This window comes from Cupressus sempervirens, chromosome 5 (assembly GCF_028749045.1).
Source record: "Cupressus sempervirens isolate cs-2001-9-10 chromosome 5, ASM2874904v1, whole genome shotgun sequence".
NCBI lineage: Eukaryota > Viridiplantae > Streptophyta > Pinopsida > Cupressales > Cupressaceae > Cupressus > Cupressus sempervirens.
Genome location: NC_143122.1, coordinates 596237272 through 596263770, shown reverse-complemented (window position 1 = coordinate 596263770; position 26499 = coordinate 596237272). Strand labels below are relative to the sequence as shown.

The 26499-nt window shown below is 37.3% G+C and overlaps 1 protein-coding gene across 2 annotated transcripts in view; it reads right to left on the bottom strand.

Moving 5' to 3' along the window:
• Positions 1 to 26499, bottom strand: part of LOC149557334 (prolyl 4-hydroxylase 1-like) — a 249672-nt gene that overhangs the window by 60718 nt on the left and 162455 nt on the right. For both annotated transcript variants that reach the window (XM_089832005.1, XM_089832006.1), the window contains exon 7: positions 10363 to 10437. In XM_089832005.1, the coding sequence (XP_089688131.1) occupies positions 10363 to 10437 (75 nt within the window). The remainder of the gene's footprint in view (positions 1 to 10362; positions 10438 to 26499) is intronic.

Below are 26499 nucleotides of genomic sequence, written 5' to 3'. Positions count from 1 at the left end.
GAAGTCTAACTCCTCTGAGTGCTCTACAACATGAGCCTTTTGTCAAACCCCCTCAAAAAGGATTTTTCAACAACCAACTACTTTATGTTGTGCTTCTTAATTTAACCAATTATCACAACAATGACATGTGATAGTCTTGGCATTCTTGGAAGTATCATTAGGTTTTCTTTCTCCTTCATGAGAGGACTTGCTTTTGCCTTTTTCCTTCGACGTAAGAACCTATTCCATACTCGTTGAATGACTTCTACTAAACTACTTCCTATGTCATGGGACAAGAATTTGTTACACAAATCATCAAACTTCAGGTCAACAATGATAGAGGTGATGTTGAGGGTCTCCACAAAATGCTCACATGACCATGGCAAGCTTTTCAATGTTATGATGATGATGTCCTCTTCTTCATATTACAACCAGTGGTGTCCAATTGATCATGAATGTCTTTGTTTCTCATCAAATAACCCTCGCAAAGACATTTTTCTCATCTGTCATGATTAAGGACATATTTTCCTGCAAAATTCTTGATAGAGAGAACTTCTAGAAACATTTCATCTATAATAGAAAACATGATGAGCACAACAACCTCAAAATTACGCTCATCAGATTTTCCTTGGTCTTTACTCGTATCCATTGGACGAGTGGGTTTACGAAGTACTATCTGGTCAAGAAACAGTTACTCAAAGATTGTGCATCTATTGTTTCTAAATGTTGTATTTTTTGCCAATAAACTTGTAGTTGCCTTCCAGCACAATGTTAGGCAATGAAGCCATCCCTCTCGTACTCTAAAGCCACAACATAGAAAGGAAATCACACCAAATGTTTTTGTGAAAATTTTGAAAATCAAATCTGCAAATAATATTTCTGATTTTTATTTATTAGAAAAAAAAATCATGAAAAAAAGAAATATGTTGATGCAATAGTTAGTCAAATCCAGAAAAATGGATCTTTTGGCCCCTAGATTATGACTCGGCTGAGTCAGACCTAGACCAGGCTAACTTACCAACTCAGCCAGACTCACTAAGTCTTGAGCCCAGGACTAAGCTCTAACAGTCAATATCATAAAGTGGCAAAAAAACGTTCAAAAGGTTTCCTTTTGTTTTTTTTATGTTTATTGTCTTCTATCAAACCTAATAGGAGCATTCGTTCGTTTGCAAGCATAGGGAAGAGCGAGAAAACGGGATGAGAGAAGAATATTGGGGTTTTATAGAATAAACCAGCAGATCGATTGGCTCTCGTATATTGATAGTTATTTGTTTGTGCAAGTTTGTATCTTGCATTCACAAATTTGAAGTGCATTTCTTCATTTTTTGAGCAAATTTGAAGAGGTGATGTATCATTTTTTTGTGTTTGCTAAATTTTTCACATTCATACTTAGTTATTGGTTCAAGTTTGATTCAAAATACAACTTCGAAGCACTATTTGCCAGTTCGGCAAAATTTTGGAAAAGGTTTTGGGTTCATTCATACAAAACATGTAAAAATTATAAATATATATATATATACATAATAATGAAGCCTAGAAGCATAGAGTATCATAAAATTATATGATTTAATCTTAGTTAATCATTTAAACAACAAAAACACCATAGGCATAAACTTTAAACATGTAAGTTGTAATCATAGCATCACGAATCAAGATCATATCATCATATATTTCAATTTAAAATTTTCAAGTTCAACATCAAAGATTCAAAAACTTAAAAGTAAATCATGATCCATGAATCATAACAGCGAGTTCAAGTATAACTGTTTCAAGTGCAAGCTTCAACTAATCATAATGCATAAAATTTTAATATTAATTTTCTTCATCATCATCATCATCATCTTTTTCTTCTCTGTCATGTCCCCTTTTTAGTGACATGTTATTTTTTAGTGAATTTGCCTATCATGGACTCTCGTAGGCAGATGATTTTCGTGAGAGAGTCATTCTGATGATTATTTGGGGATTGGATGGTCTTATTTGCTCTTGGAGAGATGGGGTTTATTATATTTTTATTTTATGTGTTATGCGGGGCCAAAATATTATAATTGAGTTGAGTTGCACTTTTTATTTTATAAAGTTACTTTTTATATAAAAGTGCATGACAAAGGGATTTCATAAGAATATCTTATGGATACTTCTAGAAGTTCTTAGTGGCTTCTTAGAAAAGTGCATAAATAGAGTGCTTGGCCTCTCATTTGGACATCCTATGACTTGAGTTTACACTACTTTTCTTGTTGAGCATTTGTGGCACCATCTTGGTCTGCAGATTGTCATTTGATCATTAGGAACGGAGTGTCCTAAGGATTTGCATAACTGAGGAGGCGAAATATCATTTGAAGGGTTGCACTTTGGAAGTGGTATTCAGCTACTTCAAGTTGGGCTTATTTGGACATTTCCAACAGGGTTCGGTTTTCAACTTGGACATACATTTTTGCTCATATCTCATTGTTGGCTGGGAGTTTGATTTTTATTTTCTAGGAGAATTTTCCTTGGAGCCTGGCGATTATTTCCATAGCATTTTCAGCACCTTTCAGACCAATATTTATTTTTGCCAGGTGTCGTACCAGTCCATACATGTACGGTTGTACCTGCAGGCTGTACGGTCAGCAAGTTTGAGGCAGCTTGGAGTTGCATTTTCATCATTTCGACTTCAACATTCAGTCTCCAGCATTTGCTCAATCTAGGGTCCTTCATTTCAATTTGTAGTTGCAAGAAATTCTCAATTGCATTCAGCCAGTGAGGGTTTGTTTGTAATGTGCCGTGTTGTAATGCTTTGAGTTGAAAATTGCATATAATATGTAAAAGTATTTGGTTATCATTGAATAAATATGTTGGCACTATTTTACATCAGCTATTTGAGTAGATTTGTTGCACAATAATTTCCTTTATTCAACATTTTACTTTCAGCAACGTATTTAGTTTGCATGACAAGTGTTTGACGAAATTTCACAGTTCAGTATTAGTGGTTATTAGTGGTTATTAGTGGTTATTAGTGGCCTATTACCAAGGGCCATTACATTCTCCTTCTTCATGTAGTCCTTCTGCACTAGTTAACTTAGCAATAGAGCTAAGGCCAATGGGATCAGCACCAAGAACAATAGTATGGGCATCAAAATCTTCAAACTCTTCAATTGTAACCCGAAAAGCAAATGCGTCAAAGTTTGCCAACTCTGCATCTACATCCCACCTCTTTGTCTCCCCTTCTTTGTATTCTTTAGTCTTGTGTGAGAGGAGATGCAAGTTGTAATGCACAAACACCAAGTTCTCCGCTCTTTTTTATTGCAACCTGCCAAACCAGACCAGTATTTCAAACTGGTTCGAACCCAAACAAGGTTCTCGGACCAAATCAGGAAACACGGGTAACTAAGCATTTATATTTTCATTTTGTTTACTTTTGTTTTAGTTTTCTTTTCATTTATGTTGATGGAAAACTTGAAGAGCAAGAAACATAGCTTTTTTATTTTTTATTTTTTATTTTTCCAATTGAATTAATGTGTAGAAATTGTAGATGCATAATTCTTTTCATTTATGATAGATTGCAAAAGCCGCAACATAATGTCTAAGCCTAGGAGTAGTTCATCTAATTCTAAGTGTGATCCAAATGCAGACCATATTAGATGCGATAGGGATAAGGCTTGGGAACATGCCATCCCCGGATCAAAAAAGAGATGTTATATGCTAGAATTGCAATGTTAAATACAGTGGAGGAGGTACTAACCGACTAAAATATCACCTTGCATGTATATCAAGTCATGATGTCAAGGCATGCAAAGAGGCACCTAGGATGTCACATGTGAAATGCAACCTCATTTAAAGGAATTTGAATAGAAAAAAGAATTGAGATAGAAGCATATCAAAGAAATACCAAGCGTTGGTAAAGAAGCCTCTTCAAATTTTAGTTTCTCCATTACCTCTGTCTAATAGTGGTATTATGAGTGTGAGCATTGGGCCTCAAATTTGTAAAAAGAAATCCATGTTGGATTCCCTTAATATTCCAAGGATGACTCTCAGTTCCCAACCATTGCTTGAGAGCATTGGTTGAAACTAAGAGAAAAATAAGGCTACAAAAATGGCACATGGAGATTTTTTATTCTACAACCACCTTCCATTTCATGCAGCAAGGTACTCATTACTTTAATTACTATGTCTTGACTTTTTTGCTTTCAAGACTCAAGAGTATGCCACATTGATTATTTAAATTTCAAAAGCTGAAAGTAAAATGAAATACTTATTATGTTTATATAATTTTTTTAGGTCTCCTTATTGGAAATGTGCAGTAGATGTTACTTTCTTGTAGAATAATTCAAAAATCAATACTGATTTAGTGTTTAAGTTTTTTAATTTTGATTCTAATAAATTGCTTTTTGTCTTCAAGAGCCACAATGGTTTTGAAAATCACTTGATGATTTAGGAAAAACAAAAAATGTTGAGTATCTTTGTGTGGTCTTTGAGGAAATGTTGAAGGACACGGATGAGGAGAATGCGGTATAGATAGTCATAGTTAATGCAGAAAATTATGTTGTTGCAAGGAAATTCTTATGGGGAGGATCCCCGCCTTGATTTGGATCCCTTATGTTGTTCATTGCATTGAGCTCATGTTGGAGGATCTTGGCAAACATCCCAAGATAAAAACATGTTGAAAGCACACAAGGAGTATGTATAAATATTAAATCCATATAAAATCATTCTTGGGTCCTCAACCTTATGAGGAATTTCACAAATACGAAAGATTGACTCGTCCAAGAGTCACCCTGAGTTGCAACAAATTTTATCACGTTACAATCTTTGCTTCAGTCCAAGGCCAGTTTAAAACACATGTTTGTAAGCAGAGACTGAACCAAATCATCATATGTGAAGAGCAACGCTGGGATTGAGATAGCTGATCGGGTGTTTTTATGAGAGTGGCATTTGGGAACCAGCCAAAGAGTTTATGTAGGTAACTTTCCTTTTTGTCCTCATTTCCTTTTCATTTTATCAATTTTGTTCACACTTGTTTATATTGATTGTTCATATTTAAACGTAAAAACTTAAAGCTTAATGTTTCAACTTTCACAATATTGCATTTCATAAAGCCTCTTATTGTTCTCCTATAAGTTGTTGATGGAGAGAAGCCCACAATGAAATACATTTATGAGGGCATGAATAGGGTGAAAGATGCCATTAGATCATTTTACACGGGAATTGGGCTAAATATGATCCCATATGGAATGTCATTGATAGATGATGGGTGAATTTTCTTCACAAGCCTATATATGGAGTTGTACCTTAATTGAGCATTTCAATTTTGCCCAGATTTCAAAGTTGATAATGAGGTGTGGAGTGGATTCTACGTTGTTCTGAGTGGGCTATACACTGTTGTGGAGAGAATGTCACCTAATTCATCAGTTTGAGCTCACATAGTGAGATAGAAATGAATGGAAATTCACAAGAGATTCTCATAAGACTTACACAAGAAAAAACGGACACTACTAATGTCAAGTAAAAATATATTCAAGGTATACCTTAAAATTTAAATCTAAACTTTTCCATCTATAATTCTATTTCTAATAGCATTTCACATTGATTAAGTCAAAGTAATAGAATTAATTTTTTATTTTTCTTGTTTCCAATGAATGGTGGGAGATAATTTGTACTTCAGTGCCACATCTACAAAGAATTGCAATGCATACCTTGAGCAAGCCACATAGTGCTTTAGAATGCGAGCACAACTAAAGTATGTTCAAGCATATACACTCAAAAATGTAGTTGGCAATAAAGAAGATGAATGATCTTGTGTTTGTTCATTACAACATTTGTCTCCATCACAGACAGATCATGAGAACTAAAACATCTCCTATTATTTTAAAGGAAGTTGTTCCACAGGAAAATTGGAACATTGAGGTTGATGGCCATGTCTTTAGTAATGAAGACATGAAATGGGTTGATCAGGGGGATCAAGAGGCCAAGGTAGTAGCGATGGTAGACAAAGAGGCTAGCATGAGAAGACCCATTGGAGGATCTTGAGGCTAAGAGTGAGGGGTCTAAGTATGATGAGCATGATGAGGATGGGGATGTGGATGTCACTAAGGTTGAGCCTTAGATGCAGGAAAAGAAGATGACTACAGAATCTTTCATGACCTATCTTAGGTATACACATAGAAAGGTTTCAGGGTTGACTAGCCACCAATGTAAGGCCTAGGCTACTTTGAGCCTTAGTCTTCTAGGCTCTAGCTTTTATTTCGACATATGTTTTGAATGCTCCATTCCATGAATGATATAGACATTGGCAGTGCTACTATTTATATGTCTAATGCGTTATTTCATTTAAATTATTTCCTTCGGAAATTTGCATTTATACTTATGTGATAAATATTAACTTGTGTATGTGTGCAAAGTAGCTTCTATTTATCTCAATTATTGTAACTTTATATTAATTTATTAAATAATGCATGCAAAAAGTTTTAAACCCTTAAATCCAAGTCAGAGTCAAAAATCAGCTTTCCAAGTCCGATGCAAGTCCAAGGCATGCAACTACGGTTGACACCCACAATTTAGTTAAAACAAAGACAAAAATCTTCTGAAACATTAAAGACTGGTAAAGGGACATTACAGTGGTATCAAACTGAAAAGAACTTCTTTCTATTCAAATGTGTACACAATTTACTCAATTGATCTTAAAATTTAGAAATTTGGGGGCCTACTCTCCAATGATATTGATTTCTAAGAAGGGTTTGATAAAGAAACTGATAAGAGCGACAATTTGCACTTGAAATTAGCATTGGATGACATATAATTTCTGAGAATTCTAAAATTGTATTGTTCTTTAGGTCAATATTTTATATAGACCACTATGCCTACTATGTCATCAAACTGATAATAGTCTTTGACCCTTTGAGTTGATGACTAGATCTGCAACTAAGAGACAGATAATGAACAAATGTATGGATTGAAAGGGTAATGACTTGAGAAATGCTAGTATGGTGATTGTTCAGATCAGACACACAATGTTATCCCTTCAGATCTCCATATACTGAGCTTTCAGTCTACTGTTATCTTTCAGAGAGATGCTCTTCTAAGATGACTTTGTTTCTACCTCAAATCAGTAACTTCTGTAACTATCATATTGTCTCAGATTGCCACTTATACGCTTGCAACTGAAATGTGCCGAATAGGCAGGTGCTCAACCACCAGATCAAGATAGAACAAATATAAAGAATAAGTTGTTATCCCTCCTGTTCTATTGGCAAGGTATCTTCTAATTCATACTACTCATAATAACATTTACCAATATTTCTGATAACATTGCTGTCTATATGATCGCTGGTTCTGCTGTATGATATCTTTATATCTTTAATGGTTGTATTATGTCTGATGCCTTTTCTTGTATGCTAATAATTAATTTTTGGTGTTTGTACAATCTGAATCAAATGCTATTTGTTGATGAACAATTGCCTTTTTACTTGCTGCTGTGCTGTTTTTTGTATTGTCCCTCTGTACTGTTGAACTCAGACTGTCCTTTCTTATCTCCTCCCTTTACTGTTCACTCCCCATCTTGCATTCTTATTCACTGACTGGCCAAAGGTTCGCAACTCTTGAATGAAATAGACATGATCTTTCGTATCAACTGATGTCTATCGTTTTTACTACTTCCTTCTTAATCTTCTTATATTAATTGCTATCATCATCATGTTACCAATCTTAATCTTTGATTAGTTATTCACATGCACTGTGGTAATATTAATAAGAATCCCTTAAAATCAATAATACAATAAGCTGATTAAGTATTCATATTGTTTTGTCCCCATTTAGATCATCCCTCAATTAAGGCTTTGGAATACCATAATTATTGATTTTGTTTTCATGTCTTCATATGATCATTAGTCGGTGCCTTCTATGATCGCTAGTTTGGGCGTTCAGTTTATTATCATTAAACTTAGTTGCATAACTGATAATAGCTGGTCGCTGACTAAGTTGACTTGTCGACATCGAGCCACTTCATTCACAATCTTCTATTGCAGAGGTTACGATATGTTGGGAACTCAAATACATCCATGATGACAGTATCGTCTATAAAAAAATCCCAACAACATGACTTCATATTTAATAATAGATTGTATTATTACATTAATAATATATTGTGTATGTATTATATATATTACATTATTTTGTATCAGTTTGTTATATATATTCATTTTAATAATATATTATTACATTAATAAATGTTAAATAATAATATATTATTAAATTATTTTTATAGGTTCATTAAATTATTTTAATTTGATTATGACGTTTTATCATTCAGTTGTAGCTTAGATAGAGGACATCACATACACATATTTTGAAACATGAGTGAGGTACAATTTTAGGTATTTTAAGGTCTTTGGGTTTAAATGTTTAAAAAATACAAGTATTTTGATTTGACTTCTTAAAAAGGATCGGTAGGGCATAGGAGTGCTGTACATGAGAGAGCATGATAGCACCACAGATTGTCTAAGAGCAGTTGAGGTGCATCCTTGTTGCCTCAATTTTCCTATGGGTACACCTATAGAGATCCCAAGGTGGCAAGAACTAGCCTTGGTAGCTCCCATCACTAAGCTGGCACTCAAACCAGTTCAGTACCACACCGGGACTTTCAAGGGAAGAACCAGACATCTCATTGTTTGTATGAAAGAAAGAGTTGATGAAAATGCCACACTTGTAAATTTTCTATCTATCTAAGGTATAGAGAACATTGGATCAAGACTATTTTGACAGATAGAACAGTTGAGTTTTTCTTTCAGAATACTTAATGGGTACATGGACATCCAAATTTAGTTCACACTGTGCAACTTCCTAATACTTTGAAAGTATTTATTTTTTAAATTTGCATCTGTGAATGAAAACATCAAAAGAAAAATGAAGTTTATGACTCTTACACACTTTCTAAAATCAGGCATCTGTTTTCACTTTTTTCTACGGCAGATTTTTGCTAAATGTGAAGGTTATAATATGCTATCACTTAGCAAAGTCAACTGAGCTCCTGCATCTTCCATAATGCTAGAAACTTTTCAAGGATTTTACAAACTTTTGTAAAAAATAGCAGGTTGAAGGCATGAATTACACTCCAACTGTAAGGAGTTTGAAATTTTTATTAGATAATCAAATGACAAATAAAATTATTTTTGAAAAGTGTTTATCCATCAGGCATGGAGTTTTATAAACATGAACATAAGCATGGAGATTCTCAAGAAGGTAAAAAATGGAGGAAGAAGTGAGGAAGAATGGACTGCGAGGTTTTATTAATCTGGTGAAAAGTAATGTCCTCCTATCTGTGGTTGTCATATAAATGTATAAACAAGATGGATCTAACCCTTTAGATCATCTTGGTTTTTCCAAGAAAGGGACATGTGAAAAGGCCTTATCATTAAGTTTAAAAACGGTTGTACTTAATCAAAGTTCCATGGAACAATCTAGATTCAAAACATCCTGACACTGGGCTGGGTGTTTGTTGGGTTATGTAATGTCTTTCGTTAGCTGATTTATTTCATTGTGTGGTAGTTTGGCTGCAGGATTCTCATGGTTGCACTTTGTTCCGTTTTATTCGCTTGTCTTACATATTGTACAAAGGCCTGGGTTCTTGCAAAATCCCCTTTTACCTTATTCAAAAAATAGAAGGATGAGAATTTTAGACATTGATGTCATATTTAAATGATTAATGATTAATCATAGCTACAACACATAATTGAAAGGTTGTGTGGCAGCAATTGAGAAACTCATAATAATCCAAATAAGGTTATCCTGAGAATGGTAAGCAAGATATTAGGCATTCCAAAGAGGGCATTTTAGTTCAGATAAGATCAAGGAGGATTTCATTATCAACAGTTTGAAACTTTTTCACCAGTCTCTGATTCAGCAAATTGTTCAATAAGGAATGTTCATCTATGTATGAATATAGAATTGACACAAATTTATAGCTTTGAAAATATCCATAGCTATGAAAAGTATAAAGAGATTTTTGTTATTTAACCAAAGTATCAAATTGTTGCATTTATCAGTCACCACATTGAGTGCTTTTTCAAGCATTATGTACATGAATATTTGCATATCAAAACAGGAACAACGTGATCTTCTACACTTTCCTTGACACAGTGACTCTTTGACTCTTTAAGAAGCTCGAGCTTATGAATTGGGATCAAGAAATGTATTATGAAATGTCGTGATGGATACTACAATTATATTCTCTATGCTGGTATCAACAATTATAATGAATGTATCTGCATCTATTCTCATTATCAACTCCTATATTGGAAGAAAGAAATTCATTTTCTTAAACGATAAAGCAGAAAATGAATAGATTTGTTCCAAGATGAACAAATCCTATAAAACTGATAACTCGTCTATGGACAAAATATCATTATCAACTACCTGGATCATAGGGTACTTCTTCTCCTGGTGATTTAAAAACATTCCGGAACTTGTTCGAACGTCACTTTTAATTCCCTGCAGATGATGAACAAACAGTATTCAGATGATACAAATTATAATAAAAAATCTAAGCAGAGAAATGAATACGCATGAAGATATGATCTCTTTATTATTTTGATGATCATCTCAAGTGCGCATTTTGTTTCTTTTAAACAATCACAGTTTATGACATTAGTCAAACAAAAGGGCAATATATTGCCATATGTTCACTATATAAAGTTGAATTGCAATGTCACTCCTTTTTTACATAAGAAATATACAATACTACATGTTTCTTCTACAAATTGGCCACACCACATAGGAAGAGAGTAAACGTTATCTCATACATTTGCTTGAATTAGCATGATAAAGTTTCTATAGAACAAGGATATCCATGCACTCCAGCTTCATGTGCTATCACATATTGATTTTAACTGAGCCAATAAACCAACTTTACCCATACCTAGTCATACCAAATTTAGCTTCAAACTCATGATCATGTGTAGTAGTTAGTTATTTAATATCCTGCATGAACACTGTCTTCCCTTATTTGATATTTATTTTGAGTTTATGCTCATCTTTAGGACCTTGTTCTTGACTGCCAAACAAGGGCACTCTATCCTCTGCATTTCTGCATTTTAGATTCTCTTACATCTACAATTGAAGTGAAATGTCTATTTGAGGCCTAACGTGGGCATTCTTCTCTCCATGGTTTGGCGATTGACTTTGAATTTACAGCATGGATGAGAACTAAATGGCAAATACTATGACTTCTCCATGAAGGACCCCAATCTTGTGCATATAATTGGCACAAAAGGGAGCTAAGCTGGTAAGGATATAGTTGGCAGTATACTTATAACACTTTTCACCTACTTTCGGTTTTTTGCCCATAAGGTGATCAGTTTGCCTCGATTTGGTCACAAGTGATCTTGTATATGTCTTTGAAGTAATTTCTTAAACTTATTTGCAAGAGCATTGCCTCGACCCATCTAGGAGATATAAGAAGGGCATACTCAAACTTCTAGAGTGTCATGTCATGTTTTTGTTGGAAGTGTGATCTCACACCATTAGAAATGTTGAGATATTTGGCTTTAGTGTAAAAATAGTTTGACCTTACAGAGCTTGAGTTTGTGCATTTTGATCAAGAGCACTATTTTAGAGTAGATATTTCTTGATATCAATTTGATGTTTGATAATTTATTTTAATGCCTCTTAGCTCTTCAAAGACATATCCAGATGGATGTATCAGATAATCAAGTATTTATTGAGATAAAAACCAAGCATTTCCACAGTCTTTGCATAAGCAATAACTAGCAATGACATATGAGCATGAGAAAATATCTTTCTGCCATGAGTAGCACAAACATTTGAGCATGAGAAAATATAACTCTGCAACACATCATCGGTACCAAAAAGATTGTCAATCTTTAGAGAGGACTTCATAACATGATTAAGGCAATTGTTCGTCTTACAGGAACAGAGGTGTGATTTAACCTGGCAAAGCATCTTGGTCATACAAATGAGGCTTGCTAAGAAGAGAAACAGATTTCATGTTGTCGCTACATCATAATTCACAAAATAATTTTCATTTTCCATGTGTGAGACACTGTACTGAATGTGCACTGTCTTCCGACTTTGATCTCTGTAATATCCCTGAGTAGTTTCTTTGTAACTAAAACAAAGCTTCAGTTCTGATGATTGTGAAAAGATCAATGCCTGTGATATCCCTCCTTTTCTGATAAGAATGTAAATTCCATAACAATCCCTTGTGTTACATTCAAAGCATCAATTGAAATGACAATACTAGTTGTTTGTAGAACATAATCAAAATACTAGCTGAACAATCCAAGAGTACTTTTTAGAACATGAGATTTTGTAGAACACAAGAAATTACATTGATAGATTCCCAATAAGTATGCAGACACAACTTCCTTGTTTGATAGAATGTGCAAAATGTATCATAAACTCAGTGAGGATATAGTTCAAAACGAAGAAAAAGCACCTGATATTACTATGTTGTTGACCCATAGTTGGTCTACAAATGAATACTCACGTGGACTCCAGCTCCCTGACACTATTAAGAGATATCCTATAACCTAGCTTGAGCACTTCCAAATCAGTTTCCATGATGATACACGATGTTGGCAATACCTATGATTCTTTCACTGTTGAAACTCTCTTACTACAGTCCTGAGTGATCTGTGTCTTGAAACAGTTGCTCAACTTTCAAGAAAACGTAGTTCCATCAGTCTTCCTCTACTAGTGATGATGAACCAGGTCTTGTCCAACTCATGGATGTTCCATCAATTATGATTATCACTAAGTGTTCAGATGAACAAAATAAAACTCATCACAATCTTTAGGAAACCCAATAATCCCAACATGACCTTTGCAACCCAATAACTTCACGATGTCCAGCTCAAACTCCCTGCAATCACTAGACTATTAATAGAGATTCCCCTTTCTTCATCATAAGCTATACATTTGGAATTGTTTCATTTTTAATCTCCATCATAAATTCAATTCCAACTGATAATATCCAAGGTGAACCCACAGATAGATTCACATGCAAGTTGGGGCTACATCCAACAACAATTCATTAAGGTGTTTTGTCCTTAGGAATGTTCTGCAGTCACTAAGACAGTATTGCAAGTTTTCACAGAATGCTATCTTTTCCATGTCCAAAATGTTTCCTACAACCACCATAAAACTATCATCACCAACCTTGCAAAGATGTTACAAAAAGAAATACATGCACCCATAGTGAAGGAAACATTATTAAAGAATATTTTAGTGTTAGCAAAGGGAATTGTTAGCCAACTGGATGGGTCCGGCGGTGTTTCTGTAGCCGACGGATTGACTGTCGTCGATGTTTTGTATTTTGTAGCCGACGGGTAAATAGTTTGTAGCGGATGTAATGTTGTGGCCGACGGACTCCTTCGGGAAGGTTTGGCGGTAGTATTTATATCTCATCTGGAATCATTGTAAAGAATCAATCATCTACTATTGCGAATATTATGAAGCCTAATGTATGTTCTAGCATATGCGAATAAATTCTACTATTCTGTTCTATTGTCTGTATGCGTTGATTTCTTTACCAGTACGGTAAACATTTGGCGCCGTTGCCTTATGAATCTGGAAGGTGGGAGGAATGAAGATTAATGCCAAATCAGCTTAACAAGGATCGAAATAAGGCAAAGGGAAAAGATGGAATCCGTATTGCGCAAAAGAATTTAATTCTGGCACAACAAGCCGAACGCCAACGGAGATTTTAGAAGATTGCCGACGGAAACAGAAGCGCGGAGGAATTGTTGGAGGAGACTCGGCAGCGGGTGGAATTAGTGGAAGAAGCATGGGAGGAGTTCTTGAATTTGTGTTCGCCGAGGGAAGAAAATTCAGACGGAAGAGCATCAACTCGCACGGCTCGCAGTGCCGAGGGAGCACGAGCGTGGAGTGACCTCTTCGTCCGAGATAGACTTCCGCGGGAAACAACTTCAAAAGATCCTTCTTCTTCACCAAGGTTCGCAACTGTCGAGACCTCCGGTGTGGGAGACCAGTCCGCCGGTGTGGGAATGCAGACCGCCGGTGTGGAAGTGCAGACCTCCAGTGTGGGAGACCAGTCTGCCGGTGGGGGAGTGCAGACCGCCGGTGTGGGAGACCAGTCCGCTGGTGTGGGAGTACAGACTGTCGGTGTGGGAGTGCAGACCGCCGGTGTGCGAGTGCAGACCGCCAGTGTTGCAGGACCGAGCAACGCATGTTTACAGAAACCAATTGTGATGGCGGGACCAAAAGAGAAACTGCCGAAGTTCAATGGTGATGGTACAGCCGATCCCATTCGACATTGCAAAACATGTGAAACGATCTGGAGGGCAAATGGCATAACTAATGAAGACGACTGGATGAGACAATTTCCGACAACCCTACGGGGTGTGACGATTGATTGGTTTTCGGATACGGATCCACAAAAGCTAAATAGCTGGGATAACATTAAAAAGGAGTTCCTAGTGGAATTTAAACTCTTGCGGGATGATAATGAAATCGTAGCAGAGATTTTCAATACCAAACAGTGGAAGCACGAAACTATCCGCGTCTACACCAGGAGATTAAAAGACTTAATAAACAAAATGGAAAGCAAGCCGACGAATGGATTGCAGAAAAGATGGTTTGTGGACGGCCTACGCTCGAAGTTGCGGAGGAAAATGAAAATTGTGCCACTGTCATCATATGTGGACGCGTATAATAGAGCACTGGACCTTGAAAGTGAGCAGAAGACAAAGAAGAAGAAAACTAGCTCCTCTGATTCGGATGACGACGAGCCGGACGGAGATGATAGTAGCGATGACGAAGGCAGCAGCAGGAAGGTTTGTGCCCTACAGAAGGATATGGTTCGCATGATGAAGGAGTTTAAAAACATGCAGAAAGAGCCAAAAGGCAGTGAGTTGTGGTGCACGGAGTGTAAGACCGACGGTCATACTAAAGGATCGTGTCCAAAGAACCAATTTTGTGACATTTGTCAGATCATGGGCCATTCGACAAAAGAGTACCCCTTTAACATAAAAACAAGAGGATCTCCGCAGGTGTTTTTCACACAGGGGGCTTCCCCGTCGGGCAATAGCGGAAATACAAATAGTGCAAGTGCCACATCTGGAGGGTGCAGGAATAATAACAGAGGGCAAAATAACAACAATGCAAACAATAACAATAATAATGGGAGCCGAAGTCGAACTCAGTATGATGCAAACAGACAGCTGATCGTTCAATGCCAAGCGTGTAATTTGTGGGGTCATTTTGCGCGGGATTGTACAGCGGCAAACACACTGAAATTATTATGCAGATGGTGCGGACCCGGCGATCACAAAGATTCCAAGTGTCCAAAGTCTAGAGTAAACTTGATCACTATCGCAATTACACGGAGGCAAGCGGAGGAAAAAAGAAAATTGGAGGAAATGCAGGTGAAAATTGGAAAGGCATCGTCGGCAGGGACATCTCAGTTGAAGGACATCACCGGCACCTTGGCAAAAACCTTCGCAGAACAAAACATTGAACGACAGGTCTTACAAACGGAGATACCGGTAAAGATAAGTGACCTCCTTCTCACAATGCCCCAATTACGGATGGCCATTATGAATCATACACCGTTTTCGAAAGCAATGGAGGACATAGGAAGGGACAGTAGGGAAGTGATGACAACAGACCCAATGCTGTTGGCACTCACCTCCGGACGGCATTCAGCGGTCGTCGAGATGGGGATTTTGGGAAATGTTTTGACAGAGACAATTTTTGACGGAGGATCCGGCGTGAATGTCTTACCGGAGGATACCTGGAAGAAGTTGGGGAAGCCGACACTGTGGCCACCTACATTCCAGTTGCTCACGGCGGACCAGCACGGGATCAAACCGTTAGGAACCTTGAGGGCACAACTGGTAACCATTGGTACGCAACCATTTTTATTGGATTTCGTAGTCATTCCATTGAAAAGAAAAGGATATGATGGTATTCTGGGACGGGATTGGTTGGTGCAAGCAAAAGTAAAACATGATTGGAAACGAAATACCCTATCAATGGAGCGCGGAGGCAAAAGATTCACAATTGACCTGCATACACAAATGGTCGATGAGAAGGCAGCATCGTCAGATTCAGAAAGTAACGGCGAAAGTGACGACAAAGGAAAGAGGAGAATGGAACCAGATGAAGAAGGAGTATTGAGACTTGACGGAGGATCGAATGACAACGATCTAGACTCGGTGAATGGCCTGTTCCACTGGCAGATAGAAGACTACGAACTGTTTCCAAGTTGCAATATGTTAACGGTCGACGAACATGACAAAACGCAGGAAAATGAATGTCTAGAGGAATGCAGGGAAGCGGAAGAAGAAAAAGCTTCCATGGTTGAAGCTGAGGGGAAGAACATACTGTCTGAACACAGAAAAACAAAAGATCCCACTGTCCGGTACATGGTGAATGGACCACGCAGAAAGAAAAGGTTACACCGCAGCATAAAATTAGTGGAAGGGCGCCGATAGCAAGGAAATAATCCAGTTGCGCAACGACCGCAGGCACAGTGGGCGACGGAGGCAGCACAGAGTAGACGTAAGGCGTACGACGGTCGGAATGAAATCAAAGTGGAAAATTTTAAGGCCAAATAGGTTGGACCATATCAGATTCGGAAGGTCAGCGACAATGGAGCGATCAGATTATCAACTTTCGACGGGCAGAAGGTACTTCCGGTAGTCAACGGATCCAAATTCAAAATATATGGTGCCAAGAAGACTTTGTCGTTGTCACAGAAGGGGACTCCCTCAACGTTGTAGAATGGCGACAGTTAGAGGCAAATTTGAGGCGCTTTGTATATTTTTAGAGAATTAAAAAAAAAAAATTTGGAAAAAAAAAAAAAAAGTAGAGGGCTGTCCGCGGGCATTGTCCCCACGGACTATGCTCCACGGGCAGGATGTCCCGCGGACACCTGTCTCGCAGGCATTGTCCCGCGGACTCCTGCGCGTCTTTTCCGCGGATCTTCTTTTTTCTCTCTCCCGCGGACTCTCTCTTCTCCGCGTGGTTCTAATTCTCTTCCGCGGGCTTGTTTCATTCCGCACGTGGTGCTCGTCTTCCGTAGAGTCTGCTACTTGCTTCCCGCAGGTTGCTTCTGTGGCTATCTGTCCTACCCGCGGATGAAGAGGTGCAGGCAGAGTTTTTGGTGCGGCATACGCAGTTCACATCACAGCTTCGCAGGGTATATTCAAACAGAGTGCGCAAGTTTATGATCTAAATTTGGGATCTGGAGTAATCTGGAGAGCATGTGGCCCAAGCGGGGATGCCCGACATCTTGTTCTTGTATTTCAGCCATTAATTGCATCTATGCATTTTGCAGAGGAGAGATTGTCGAGTCTGTGTAGAAGATGGGTGTGCGGAGTTTTCTTTATTAAAAAAAAAAAGAAAAAAAGGACGACAAAATCAAGTTGTTCAGAATGAGTGACAGATGATGCCAAAGGGAAGGAGGGAAGGGGACGCATTCGTGGTTGCCAGAAAGAGTGCAGAATCGGCAGATAATGACAGAAATGGTGTGTTATGTGCGTTTCTATGTGGGTTGCGAAGTGCTAATTTGGTCTTGGCGGCAAGGGGTGCTGCCCCTCGACCCCGCGTTGCTGCCCCAGGACCCCCAGTCATTGCGGATATCAGTCGTGGGAGTCTGACCAGTTGAGAAGAGTTGAAATTGCTGCAGGCATGGACTGTTTGTGTACCGAGGCACTGGGAGTAAGTGTTGGCCGGGAGGCTGTTTTAGTGGATGCATAGAGAGCTCCGAAGGAGCTAATCATCCAGTTGGACGCAGTGCAGTGACACTTAGCTCAGTGGACCCAGTGTTGGAAGCAGAGAAAGCAGCACAGGTGGCTATCAAGGTCAACTTCATCAAGGAGGCAATGTTGTGTTAGCAGAGGCTACAGGCACGAGACGAAGGTGACAGTAATGTGTCAGAAGCAGATTTCTCTTGTTGTAGTCACTTTGTTAATGTATTTTGTTTGTTAATTTGTCTCAGATATTTTGTCAGTCGTCAAAAGACGACTTTTCTTTTTGGGGGGGATGGTGTTAGCCGACTGGATGGGTCCGGCAGTGTTTCTGTAGCCGACGGATTGACTGTCGTCGATGTTTTGTATTTTGTAGCCGACGGGTAAATAGTTTGTAGCGGATGTAATGTTGTGGCCGACGGACTCCTTTGGGAAGGTTCGGCGGTAGTATTTATATCCCATCTGGGATCATTGTAAAGAATCAATCATCTACTATTGCGAATATTATGAAGCCTAATGTATGTTCTGGCATATGCAAATAAATTTTGCTATTGTGTTCTATTGTCTGTATGCGTTGATTTCTTTACCAGTACGGTAAACAGGAATTACGACATGACAACTGCCGCCATCAAAAATCCACCATCAGACTGGTTTGGAACAAGAGATTAATTTTTGTGGGGCCACTTATAATTGTTTAAGGATTTAACATTAAGACAAAATAAACCACCCCAAGTCATTCCCTTCAAACTCATCTTACCCTATCAGAATGTTCATATAAATAGGCTAAGTATAGGCATGTGCAGATCAAACTAATGAGGGAGACATGACAATCCTCCCTTCTTGAGATTGCTTGCTCTCAAGCGATCACAGTGCTAGGTGTTTAAGTATGCGTTCACTTTCCCAAATTTGCATCTTTGATCAGCAAATCCTTCCAACAAACCAGGTAATCTTTAATGGATTTGTTTCTCAATGGTCTCTCGCTGACCTCTAACACCTCAGTACGTATGAATTATAACCTTCCCTCTCCATCGAAAGATGGTAATCTAGGCGAACTCGTGATATGCTAACCAATAGCCTTCTTGAGGCATGGGACGTTGAAAATATTAATGAATCTTGCTATCATTGGGTTATTCTAGCTCATTAGCTATATCCCCAATTCTCTTCAAAACCTTGTAGGGTCCACCAAATCTAGGCTTAACTTTCCCCGAACTTCTCTTCTTCAATGAACTTTTCCTATAGAGTTGACGACATAGGAACACCATATCCCCAACCTTAAAGGATCTCTCAATCTTGTGACAATTGGCATAAATATTTTGGTGATCTTGGGCTCACTGCAAATTCTACTTGAGAGTTGTGAGGACATCGTTCTTCCTATATTCAATCCTTTGCCAATGGAGTCTTTCTATCTGCTAGGGCCAAATCAATGGAAGACAGTATATCATAACCACATAGTGCTCTAAAAGGAGGCATGCAAATGATCATATGAAATGTCAAATTGTAGCAATACTCACCCAAGTACATCCATTTGACACAAGCTTGTTGCTGCCCTGAACTGTAAATTTCGAGATAACCTTTCACTCATTTATTTACGACCTCATTCTGTCCATCCGTCTGCAAATGGTAACTAGTACTAGGAGTTAGTTGTGTCCCAGCTAGTATGAATTACTCCTACCAAAATATGTTGAGAAACGTGTTCCTATCACTAACAATAGTCTTAGGAAAACTGTGCACCTTGAAAACCTCTTTAAAAAACAATCCTACTACCTGAGAGGCTGTCCAATCAGCTACAAGAGCAAAAAAGTGAGCATATTTTGTAAACATGTCAACCACAAAAAATATACTATCCTTGCCCTACACCTTTGAAAACCCTATCATAAAGTCTATGGATATACTTTCTCATTTATACTCAAGAACCAACCAGGGCTGCAATATACTACCACAATACATATGCTCAGACTTGTTCTGCCGACAAATCAAGCACTCTCTAACATGCTAAAGACCATCATACTTAAGGCCCTTCCACAAGAACCTCTCTCTAATATACCTATAAATCTTAAAGTACCTAGGATGACTTGCTATCAAATTATCATGGACTACTTGTATAATATGATCCTTAAATTCGGACTCAAGAACTAAATAAATTCTATTTTTGTAATAGATTACATCATTAATGATCCTGAACCTATCATCCTTAATCTAACCATCCAAGCCTTAATGCAAATGTGTTCTTGGAATACTCAACTAAAAGCTGAGACTTCCATTCAACTGCAATCTCTAACATAGCACATCAAGTGAAAGTGCATCAACTACTACATTATTCTTCCTTTTCACGTATTTGATGTCAAAGTCATAATCTTGATCGTTGGTGATCCACTTTTGCTGTCTCTCATTAAATTCCTTCTGTGCCAAGAAGAAGCACAAACTCTTATGATTTGTTTTTACTACAAGCAATCCACCTACCGAATATTGCCTGAATTTAGCTGAAGCACACAAAATTGCCAACATCCCTTTATCATAGGTGGAATGCAATCTCTTGCGATCCTTCAATTTCCTGCTCTCATTTGCAATAGGTTGTCTGTCCTACATAAGTATTGCATCTATTTCCTCATTCAAGGCATCACACTCCAAAACGAATGGTCTAGAGAAATTGGCGATACTAACATTGGGCAAGTACTCATAACTCTCTTGACCTTATGAACTATCATCTTTGCATCCTTTTACCACATGGAAGAACATTTTTTTGTGAGATCTATGAGTGGTGTCACAAGCTAAGAAAACCCCTTCACAAGCCTCTTGTAATAAGAACACAATCCAAGGAATCCTCTCAAATCAAAAGCATTTCTCAATAGCAACCAATCCTATATAGCTTGTATATTTTATGTATGGACTTTGAGCCCATTGACCCCAATAACATGCCCAAGGTATAAAATCTTTGTCAAGCCAAGCTCACATTTGGACTCTTTGGCAAATAATGAATGTTGCTCCATTACTCAAAACCTCATCCAATTGTTGTAAGTGTTCTTCCTATATCCTACTAAATATTAGAGTATCATCAAAGAATAATAAACTCTTACTTATGCAGTTGCTCATTAACAATGTAATTCCTACATGACCAAAACGTGGCAAGTGCAATGGTGAGTCTAAAGGCCATCACCAAAAACTCATAGTGTCTATAGTGGCATCTGAAAGCTATCTTATGCACATCCTCTTCACAGACCCCAAGCCAATGGTATTTTGAACAAAGATCAATCTTCTATACAATACACAGCCCCATGTAACTCATCTATGCGAGAAATAGAATACATGTTCTTGATAGTCCTCTCATTTAGCACACTGTAATCAATGCACATCCATAGAGTCCCATCTTTCTTTTTAATCAAAACAATTTATCAAGCAAATGGGGTTGAACTTGGTCTAATGTGTCCCATAGTTCGTAACTACCTGATTGTCCTCTCAATTTCCCCCTTGTACTACCTTGGATGGCAATAGTGTAGTAATAACGGGCTTCACACCCTCCTCCAATTTTGTGACATGCTCAAACCCACAATCAAGACGTGTGGCTAGAGGAATGTCCCAAAAAAATTCTCTTGTGCTTATCTAGCACCCACTATATGTCAAAAAGATGTTGCTATCCCAAATCTGAAATGGATTTGGTGGAAACTAAGCAATGTGTTGCCCACTCAATATCATCATGTCTCAATATGGCTTCCATCCTATGGGCTGAAATCATCCTGGGACCCCTGTCCATCATTGTTCTAAGAAAGACCTATTGAGCTCCCCTCATAAACTCAATTTGTTTCAAGATATGATCAATAGTGCGTCTGCCAAGGGTTGAAAAAACTGTAGACCCGAAATAACATTCATCCCTCTTAACTTAGTCACATAAAAAATTGTAATCAATATACAACTCCCCAACCGCATACTCAGTTCTAAAACTACCCTTGAGCAATTAAGTAGATCCCTACCAATAACTTTAACATCAAACTTTTTAATCGCTTCTACCTGCAACTTCATTTTTGCTACTATGCAAGCACTAATAAAATAATGTCTAGCTCTTGTATACACTAAACAAATTGTTTGTCGCCCTTTCACCACTCCCTTCAGGCGGATAAGATTGCCTACAAGTAACTCCTGAGAGGGTGGCAACTATAGGTTGCTGATTGGAAACCTATCCCTCAACAGTCTCTACCTGGGGCTTCTCGTGATTACCTTCCTCATCACTGTCATCAGATATGTTACCTTCATTTCCATCCTCTAAAACCACCTCAAGATAATGAGGCTTACCCTTTCCAAGGCACCTATGGTCCGCAGTCTAAGATGTTTAAGTATATTTAACCAAATAACCTACAAGTCTGATAGTACAAACCGTACTTCCTCTTCTTATCATAATGTATCTTTAGACTGGCATTAGATTATATATATCTCTTCCTAAAGGAGTTGGCGACTTCTCAAGAAGAAACTTTATAATGCTTAACTAAACTAACACATTGTTAGTTAGGTGTTATTAAATTTGTCTTCCCAGATTGCCGAATTAGAGGAAGTTTAGTTAATGCTAGTTTAGGAAGGGATATGTCCCTTTGAGGGACATACCCTTTAGTAAGGATATATAGGAGGGTTATTGGTGCAGTTAGAGAACACACAGAAACAATCAAGTCTCCTCTTCTAAGCACCAATTCCCTGCAATTAAAGATTAGAAGATACTCTCATTCACAAGGTTAATTATTAGTTATTATATCAACATCAGAGAAGTTCGGTGTTCTCCATATATTACACCATTAAGGTTATATTCTCAGCAAATTATTACACTGATCTATTTGTAAATATATATAATTCTCAAATCAGAATTATAAGTGTAAATTTCATCATATTCAAAATGTAGAAGATCATTGTCAGCAATCAAAGAAGGAAATAGAAGTCTGATTCAAAGAATTTTTCAGAATCTTTACATGGTATCCGAGCTTTGGTAGTCAAACCTAGGCTCTACAAAATTCAATTATTAGACTCTATATATATCTAGCAACTATCTTCTATCTTCAATGGCATAAACAATCAAACCTGAGGACAGGTTTGATGGAAAAGAGCACTTTGATGCTTGGAAATTCAAAATCATGATGATTCTTGAAACAAACAATGTAAAACAATTTGTTGATGGAGCATTGAAACAACCCCCAGTTGAACCTCACAAATCTATCTGCAGTAAAGGAAATAGAAAAGCTATTCAAATCATCTTGGATGGAGTAAAAAATGATATCGTACCTATGCTTACAAAACATCAAACTGCCCTTGATATGATGAAAGCATTACGAAATGCATATGAAGTAAACAATGCAACTAGGGGCAACTAGGGCTCTTGCGCTAAAAAGGCAATTGATTCACATTCATATAAAGAAAGGAGAATCGATAAATTCTTACTTCCTAAAAGTTGCCGACATTAGAGATGAACTATCAAGTATAGGAACCACCATTAGTGACACAGAATTAACACTTATGGCTATAGATGAATTGTCAGATTCATGCGAGACATTTGCACAAGGAATAAGTGCAAGAGATAATCTTCTAGACTTTAACAAACTCAAGAACGATTGTCTTCAAGAGGAATCCAGAAAACTAAAGGGAGGGAAACTGAAAGCAAAAGATGAAGAACTTCACGTTCTTAATACAAACTCCTATTAGGGCAAGAAGAAGCATTTCACGAAGAAAAAGGGAAATCAAAAGAATCGAAAACCCAAGAAAGATCTATCTAAAATAAAGTGTTTCAAATGTGAAAAATTTGGACACTACAGATCTAATTTTCCTGAAAATTCCAAACAATAAGCAAACTGTACAAATGTTATTAGAGAAGAAGATAGTTATGATCCTGAGAACCGTGTTTTCTATTCCTCTCTATCAAATGAAATTTCAAAATAAAGCATGGGTAATTGATAGTGGATCTTCTAGACATATAACGAGATACAAAGAAACTCTAGACTCTTTATCAGAGGAGGTTGACGGTGAAGTTACCATTGGTGATAACTCAGCACACTCCATTGAAGGAATTGGAAATTGTACTTTGAAACTAAAATCAGGAAATACTTTTCTTCTTAAAGGTGTACTCTATGTACTAGGAATTAAAAGAAACCTAATCTCAGTTATAGCACTTCAAGATGATGGGCACAATGTTGCATTCGTGGATGGTAAAGTATTAACTTGGGCTAAGAACTCCTCCATCAAGAAAGCAAAGTTAATTGGTCAAAGAAAAGGATATTTGTATGAATTGAATATAGAATCGAGTTGATCTATTCAAGCCCTACTTCATGAAGCTGCAGATATAAATGAAATATGGCACAAAAGATTAGGGCATCTAAATTTAAAAACCTTATCAACTATGGAGAAGATGGTTACTTGATTACCTAAACTAAATAAAGACCACCCAAGTATTTGCAAAGGGTGTGCTCTGGGTAAGAACACCAGAAGTCCCTTTCATGATAGCACTAGGAAAACACATAATGTACTAGAATTAATTCATTCAGATTTATGTGGACCTATGTTTGTTCCTTCTCTTCGAGGATTCTAGTATTATATCTTGTTCATAGATGACTTCTTTAGGAAAACATGGATTTACATTTTAAAATGCAAGGAATCAGAAGAAATCCTACACAAATTTAAAGAATTCAAAACATTTACTGAAAATTCTCAGGGCATAAAATTAAAACCTTAGAACTGATAACGAAGGAGAATATACCTCATACTTGTTTAAAAGGTTTTGTAAAGAATCAGGGATTAAGAGAGAGTACACTATTCCTTATAATCCAAAACAAAACGGGGTAGCAAAAAGAAAGAATTGGACAATTATAGAAGCTGCTAGAGCTATGATTTTTGACCAAAATCTAAAATATTATCTTTGGGCAGAAGCCTCTTGTACTACGGTATATATTCAAAATAGAAGCCCTCACTCCTATCTTAAAGATAAAACCCCTGAAGAAGTATTTACTAAAGTAAAACTCAATATAAGTCATCTAAGAATTTTTGGGTGTCCTGTGTATATCCATGTTCCAAAAGAAAAGAGAACCAAGTTAGAACCCTCTGGTGGGAAAGGTATTTTCGTAGGGTATAGTGAAACATCTAAGGCATACAGGATTTTCATACCTGGACAGAAAAATATTGAACTTAGTAGAGATGTAATCTTTGAAGAAGATCTTGCATTCAAAAGAGTCATAAGTTTTGATTAACCTTCTACTTTATCTAGTTCTGAAAGAAATAGTGAATCTAGGTCCCAGTGGGAGAACTTAGAAGAAATTGAAGATGAAATTCAAAATATGAACCTTGAGAAAATTCAAAGAAAAGACCACTTTGGGCCATTAAAATAGTTGAAGCAGCTAAAGACTTTGTTGCACCTTCCAGAGCAATCAGAGAAAGCAAAAGACGTAAAAGATTCTCTAGTTATACAGCAAACATGAGTGATTTATCCAAAACAGAACTAACCAATCCTTTTGATGTTATTAAACATACAAATTAGAAAGAAGCTATAATAGAAGAATACCAGTCTATTATGAAAAATGATGTTTGGGAAATTGTTCCGAGACCTAAAAGAAAATCTGTTGTTTCTTCCAAGTGGATATTTAATATAAAGCATGGTGCTGACGGTAGTATTGAGAAGTATAAAGCCAGATTTATAGCCAGAGGATTTTCTCAGAAAGAAGGGATTGCTTATGAAGAAACCTTTGCTCTTGTTGCCAAATATACCTCAGTAAGAGCAGTCTTTGCAATTGCCGCATCAAAGGGATGGAAGGTGCATTAGATGGATGTAAAAACAGCATTCCTAATGGAAAGATTTCAGAAGAAATATATCTGGAGCAACCTAAAGGATTTGAAACTCATGATCCTAATGCTTTTGTTTGCAAACTCAAGAAAGCTCTCTATGGGCTTAAATAGGCTCCCAAGGCCTGGTATGAAAGAATTGATAAGTATCTCACCGGCTTAAGATTCTCCAAGAACGAAGCTAATCCAAATTTATATTATAAAAGAGATAAAGATGATATGGTAATTATGATACTGTATGTCAATGATTTACTAATAACAGGTGATGATCATCTCATAGATCAGTGCAAGAAAGATCTAACTGGAGAATTTGAAATGAAAGATTTGGGAATCCTTCATTACTTCCTAGGACTGGAAGTACAGCAAAATTCTAACAGTATCATACTTAATCAAGGAAAGTATACATCAGACATTTTGAAGAGATTTGGAGTGTGGAATTGCAAACCTATGTCTTCTCCAATGGAGACTAATCTACATAAACTTAAGGAAGTAGCAGTAGAATAACCTTCCATAGATTCTACACTCTATAGACAGATGATTGGGTCCTTTATGTACTTAGTAAATACAAGACTGGATATTTGCTATGCAGTTAATGCCTTAAGTCAGTTTATGTGTGAACGAAAGGAGATTCACCTCGTTGCGATTAAACACATTATGAGATACTTACAAGGCACTCTTAATTTTGGACTCAAATACGAGAAAGTTGCTTTAGACTTCCATGGATTCACTGATTCAGATTGGGGTGGAAGTGTTAAAGACAAGAAAAGAATTTCAGGATGTTGTTTCAATTTAGGATCAGCAATGATATCTTGGATATGCAAAAAGCAGTCTTCAGTAGCTCAGAGCTCCACAGAAGCCGAATACATTGCAGTAGCAATGGCCTCTCGAGAAGTAGTCTAGCTGAGGAAGTTACTTGTGGGATTATTTGGGCAAGCCATGAATCCTACGATTATTCATTGTGATAATCAGAGTTCCATCAAGCTCTCAGTGAATCCAATTTTCCATGACAGGTCCAAGCATA